This window comes from Solea senegalensis, unplaced genomic scaffold, assembly GCF_019176455.1.
Source record: "Solea senegalensis isolate Sse05_10M unplaced genomic scaffold, IFAPA_SoseM_1 scf7180000012761, whole genome shotgun sequence".
NCBI lineage: Eukaryota > Metazoa > Chordata > Actinopteri > Pleuronectiformes > Soleidae > Solea > Solea senegalensis.
In genome coordinates this window covers 23,972-30,374 of record NW_025320690.1, presented here as the reverse complement: position 1 = coordinate 30,374, position 6,403 = coordinate 23,972, and the positions used below count along the sequence as shown (strand labels likewise).

Below are 6,403 nucleotides of genomic sequence, written 5' to 3'. Positions count from 1 at the left end.
CCTATATCTCTGATCACATGTATTACGTCATGTAACACCCATAACAGAGGGTGCCTTCTACTCTTCCACCACAAGATGTCAGCACGTGGTCAGGATGCCTCCCGAGCTGTGATTGACGGAATCTCAGATTCGCGTGTCATTCCTCATAAAAGGCTCCACGCAGCACAGTGATGGTGAAACCGTCTCCACAGCAAAGAGGTGAGGAGCAGGTGTGTGTGTGTGCGTGCGTGTGCGCGTGTCTCATAAACAGTGATAATGACCGGTTCAGCTCGTGAAGTTTACACGGACATCCTCCTCAGTGCGAGGCTCGTGCGTTCTCCTCTCGCCACCTCTGCGTTGTCTGACTTTCTGGGTCCATGCAGTTATGATTCACGATACCTTAAATTACACATTGTATTATTGTCCAGTGCGCTGCCAAGACTTTAAGGGAATCAAGATGAGAGAGACAGAGAGAGGAGGAGGAGGAGGAGGAGGAGGAAGGGGCGCATTATGTGAAAACAACCTCAGCTCTTTGAAGTCGTTTCAATCTCTCCCAATGAAAAACACGCTCACTTTTTATATCACGCCGAATCATGCGAGGGGAGCTTCAAGTTTTCATTGAGATAACAAAACATTTCAACTGAAGGAGCTCCTCCACGCAGCCCCACTCTCTGACCTGCGCGGATGTAAGTTCATTTATCCACAATGATCCAGTGAGATCCCCCAGGCCTGTTTAGTTCCTGCCAGATGATGTTATTAGACCAAGCCCGTGGTGGCTGCTCACCCTCCCACTACACACAAAACAAATCAGATCTGTACAATGGTCGTTTTTGTTAGATAGCAGTTTTTGTTATTGATAAAATGTGTGCGTAATCTTCTTTTGGATTAAAAAAGAGGACCAGGAGGATTCTACGTCACGCCTGGGTTGTTTTTTGAGGTTTTTATTATTTTTTTTTCAGATGATGAAGAAAAACACCTTAAACTGAGTCTTATATGTTGCATAGCTTTTATGTCACGGGAGGTCCTCGAATAAAATTACTGGGAATAAAAAAAATTGGAGCCCATGCATTTCTGCAAACTTAACATCGGGAAACGTTCAGTTCCAGCTGCGCGTGTGCGTCTCTCTCTCTCTCTTTCTTTCTGTGTGTGTGTGTGTGTGTGCGGGGGGCAGTTATTCCGGTGGCCTTCACCATCTCCCTCTCTGTGTCCTCCGTCATCGCGCCTGGAGCTGTTTGTCCCCAGACGCGTCTCCAACACGTGTCTCTGTGGTGTCAGATGATGGAGCCTCGCTGCCATATACATACATACAGTATACATATATATATATATATATATATATATATATATATATGTGTGTGTGTACCTTGAGCTTTTGGAGTGATTTGACGCTCCTGCTCTGGCCTTATTGAAACCACACAACGCGTACGGGCCTGTTTTCAATCTGAGGACATGCGTGATGAATTTGGGAAATCATCTGCAGCTTTGCTGGTACCGTATAGCCCACCCAGTCCGGACCCAGTCCCCCCTCTGCCCCGGGGGTATCAATACGATTAGAGGCAGGAAATGTGGGAATCCCCAACAAAGGGCTCCATCATTAAACACAAACAACCAGAGGCCTCCCAACAATACCAAAAGCGCCCTCCACTCCTCTCTCCTCTTTTATGTCTGAGCAAGTGAAAATCTATTACTTTCATCCCAATATTACCATCCTGCTCTCAGTCGCACATTATTTAAGAAGATAATCCCACGGTGTTGTGCATGACGGACTTTTGATTGGGCTTCGGCTCAAAATGAAGAACAGAGACAGTTTCTGCCTCACAGACTCGCAGGTTGTGTATATTAAATATTATTCCTTTCTCCATTTCACACATGGTGATATTTATCAATATGTTTCTCAGGGAAACTGAGAGCGCAAATGGCTTTTTCTTTTCTTTTTTTTTTTCTCAGTCTGCCTCAACATTTTTAGCCCCGTGCAGTGCAGCTTATAGAGGCGACAAATTATTATTTTCGCAGCAGCAACAAAATCATCTCATTCCACTTTTATCCGCTGCTGAAGAAGCCTGAAAACGTGTAATTGTGCGTCAAGTGACTGTGTGTGTGTGTGCGCGTAAAGTGCGACGGCAGGAGTCTTCCATGGGGATTAGAGCTTAAGTCCCTGCCTCACGTATATAGAGAAGTGATTTTGAGGATTTCCCCCCACTCACTGTTTAAATTCAGGACAGTAATCTCATGTCCCCAAAGAGTATCAGATTATTTAAAATGTAAAATCAAAATATCTTTACTGATTCTGCCGCACATTTAGAACCAAGCCTTCACGCACGTTTTCCCCTCTATAAAAATAAATGCAGTTTAATTTATTTCTTATTTTTTTGATGCACATTTCTTTAAAATCATATGCAGAATTTATTTATTATTCATTTAATCCTAAATCTTCTGGGCCTTTGATATATTATTGGTATAAAGTTAGTTATAGTTCTATCGCAAGAGCAGCCTCCGTAAATGATGTGGACCACATTGTTCTAATTTATTATACAATCTGACTTTGAATAATCCTAATTTTCATCCTTTTTTTTCATTCAGATTATTCAAAACCAACATTTTAAAAAACAACCCTGAAATCACCTTCAGGAAAGTTTATTTATCTCCTCTCAGAAAAGTTCTTCTTTTTTGTTTTTCAGGTGTTTTTATTTGTAAATGGATTTTATAAAGTCCGCGTCCACTTGCTGCTATTGCTGCTGCTGATGATGATGATGATGATGAGAGTGCAGGGAGGCTGGTATATCGGCCTTGTTGGTACCATTTGCGTCCTTTCCATTGGTCAGGATTCCTTTCCTCGTGCCTCAGCGTGACATCACATCCACCCGACCCGCAGGAAAGCAGCGGAGATTACAGATGATGCTGGACATCTCCGAGGACGCACACACTCTTTGCGCTTTACGCACAGCCTTCTCCTTTAAGGCACCGAAACACAAGGATATCAGCACTCATGTCGTTTAGTTTGCAGATTCTCTTCCCTGAGCAGTAGGTGAAGGAGTGCGCTTGGATTTTCTTTTTTGGTTTTTCACCTTTGTGGTTTTTGCGAATGGGGATGAGCCGCGCGTAAAAACCTCTTCCGTTTTTAAAGAAGAAGAAGAAGCGCTGTCACTCTCCCACCTGTTGGCAGGTGGTGTTGGCTTCACCCGCGGAAAACTCTACTATGACATTGGGTTCGGAAATCATGGAGGATATTGTTATCGACGTAGTAGGGGAAGGACTCAAAGATAACGGAGAGGAACTACCTTTAACCTCGGATGAGTCGCAGAGTGAGGAGCGCGGCACGGAGACTCCCGGCAGCCAGAGTAAAGACACCTACAGTCCCGGTGGTCCCGCCGCTAAAACCAAAGGTCCCACATCAGTGAAGCCTCCATACTCATACATCGCTCTGATCACCATGGCCATCCTGCAGAGTCCAAAGAAACGACTCACCCTCAGCGAGATCTGTGACTTCATCAGCCACCGCTTCGTGTATTACCGGGAGAAGTTCCCCGCGTGGCAGAACTCAATCAGACACAATCTGTCGCTGAATGACTGTTTTGTGAAGATGCCCAGAGAGCCCGGGAATCCCGGGAAGGGAAACTACTGGACTCTGGACCCTAACTCCTCGGACATGTTCGAGAACGGGAGTTTCCTGCGGCGGAGGAAGCGCTTCAAGCGGCAGCATTTTCGCTTCGACCCGCTCAAGGAGCAGCACCTGGAGCCCAGCGGACTGCACGGATTCCCGCACGGCGCCGCCTACGGGCTCGGCACCGCGACTCTGCAGCTGCCCAGTCTGGACATTTACCCCTACCTCCATCATCACCACCACCATGCGCCCTCGCCGTGCGGCCCCGCCACCATCCCACCTGTCAGCAGCATCCTGCCGGCGCTCTCCAACTTCTTCTCCCGCAGCGCGCTCACAGCCAAAGCTTTCCTCCAAACGCAGCCGGGAATCGAAGCCTTCTCGCCGGCACAGTGTGCAGCCTACTCCTCGCCGCTGAGCCCCAGCGCTGCCTACGCCTCCTCCCCTGCGCTCTTCCACCCGGCGGCCGCTCCGCACTTTCTCTCTTTACACCAGGAGTATCAGAAACTACAGACTCAGCGTGGAACCGTGGACCTGATCAAACACATCAACGCTGCCTCGAACGAGTAACGAGTGTGAGTTACTGTGGCGGACTTTGAACTCGTGTTTTTTCTCAGGTAACAGAGACCATTGAAGCAGAAGTGGATGCATCTGTGTTAAAGAATGTTGTAGATAATGACACAAACTCTCTCCATGTCTCCACCAAAAAAGAGCTTTTTTTTTATTCGAATTGAATTATCATCTTTTGTTGAAATATTTAAATGACGAGTTTCCTATACTTTTATCTGGAAAAGAAATAAAAGTGAATATTTAAACCTCGCGTTAATTGTATTTTGTGCAGATGCGTGTGGGCTGTTTGTAAATGTGTTATTTCGTTCATGAAAAACAGAACAAAGTTCGGGTTTAAAAGTAGACCATTTTTATCTTGTGTTTTGTGGCTTTGTCAAGTGTTTTTGTCAAATGTCAAGTTCTGCTTTTTGTCTGAGCTGATTTTATTATATGAAGCCACATAATAGTGGAATTAAAAACAAACAAGAGAGAAATATTTTAAATCACATTATTTAAGAATGTTTTCGTGACCAAAAAAGTGAAGAACATTTGCTTTTTAAAAAAAATTAAATAAAATTAGTGATTGTCCAAAGACAGGATAAAGATCTTAAAATAATCATAACATTAAGACACAAACTTAATCTCATTCAAAATGAAGGAAAACAGTTAAGAATAATATAGTTCCAATTAAATATATTCTTGTTTATTTATTATTTAATCATTTCTCAATTGCGTGGACAAATGAAACAATGAGAGAAAACGCAAGAAATGGCCAGTAACTGAAATAATATTTTTAATTTTTTAATTTGTTTTATTTTTATGACCAAAACAACAAATGAAAGGATTAAAAATGTACGTGCGTAAAAGTCAAAGTCAAGCTGAAAAATTCGGGATTATTAAATTCATCACCATCACTGATGAACGTGTGTGTGTGTGTGTGTGTAAATGCCTACGACTTCATATAAACACACACAGAGTTAAATACATTTAGTATAGACACTTTCATTCTGTGCCTCATTCCAAATGAGTGTTATGTTGCATCACCTCTTATTTGTCTATATTATATATTTTTTTATTATTATTACTGAGGAAATTGAGTAAAAAAATGTCCATTTTGCCAAATAAACATCTCAACGTAGCAATAAATGATGATATAACTTCCCGGTTAATAGATAGTAGATCAAATAGATTTGATAAATAGAGTTGACCTGGTTAATTTAGGCAACAGTTCCAATGTTAGTTTATTCTCTCTTCCTTTTAAGTAAAAAAAAATAATCACAATGAAATGCATGAAAATTGTTTCCTCCTGTTAAATAAAAAGAAAAACATTTTAACAGGTTAATTTTCTTCTTCTTTTTCTGCTGCTGACACAAAAACCCAATTAAATCTACACCATAATCTATAACCCAACACAAATAAGTCAATCTTTTTGCTTATTGATTAAAATATAATCCCCCTCTCCTTAACTCCCCTCTCATCCCTCCATGCCACTAATTCACATGATCAGATTTATTTTTCCTTTCTGTTCCACTTAAGTGAAGGCAGCGCTCGCCTTACAGTGAGAATGACAGTAGTAAAATAATTCTAGGTTTCAGAGCATGGAAGTATTTATTTGATTCTATTCTGAGTCTGGTTTAGATGGATTACCATGCTGAAGCTCTTGGACGGGGCTGATGGATCGCACCGCACGCTCAGTCCTTCAGAAGACTTTGGCACCCAGTGAGGGACTGAAACAAATAAAAAGATTGTTACCTGATGGTGAGCTGCTGCTTAAAGAAGAGTTTGCACACTTGCTCATTGAGCCTCTTCCCTTTTCTCCCTCTGCTCCATTCAGGAAATATTACAACCTTGCCCACTCCTTAATAGAATCTGTTTTGAGGGGTTTTTCTTTTCTTCCATCGCCAAGTGTCTAATATTTGTGCCGTAATCTTGAACAGTGTGGCATGAGCTGTGGTTAAAGGGGATTCAGAATATCACACACCACAGTGTTTCCATATTACATGTTATTAGATTAGATATACTGCAGCGATTTACTCCTAGTCCCTGAGAAGCTGCAGAATAGAGTCATGAAACCTCTCAAAGTTAAGTGCTGTGCATGCCTGCAGGCCATTGATCTAGCAGGTCATAAATCATTATGCACCTTCGGCACAAACACACTCTCGTGTCCGTGATGCCGAGTTTTATTACAGTTTATTATGGTTGGTTTGGACATTGTGATCAGGTGTGTGTGACTAAACCTTTCTTCATTATAATGAGCCTTCTCTGCCAGTGGGGAGC

The 6,403-nt window shown here is 42.6% G+C and overlaps 1 protein-coding gene across 1 annotated transcript; it reads left to right on the top strand.

The window, feature by feature from the left end:
* Positions 1 to 2,660: 2,660 nt before the first annotated feature.
* On the top strand, positions 2,661 to 4,392 carry LOC122760001 (forkhead box protein D2-like). The gene has a single exon (XM_044015047.1). The coding sequence runs from the start codon at positions 3,176 to 3,178 to the stop codon at positions 4,145 to 4,147; it is 972 nt and encodes a 323-aa protein (XP_043870982.1). The 5' UTR covers positions 2,661 to 3,175; the 3' UTR covers positions 4,148 to 4,392.
* The last annotated feature ends 2,011 nt before the right edge of the window (positions 4,393 to 6,403 follow it).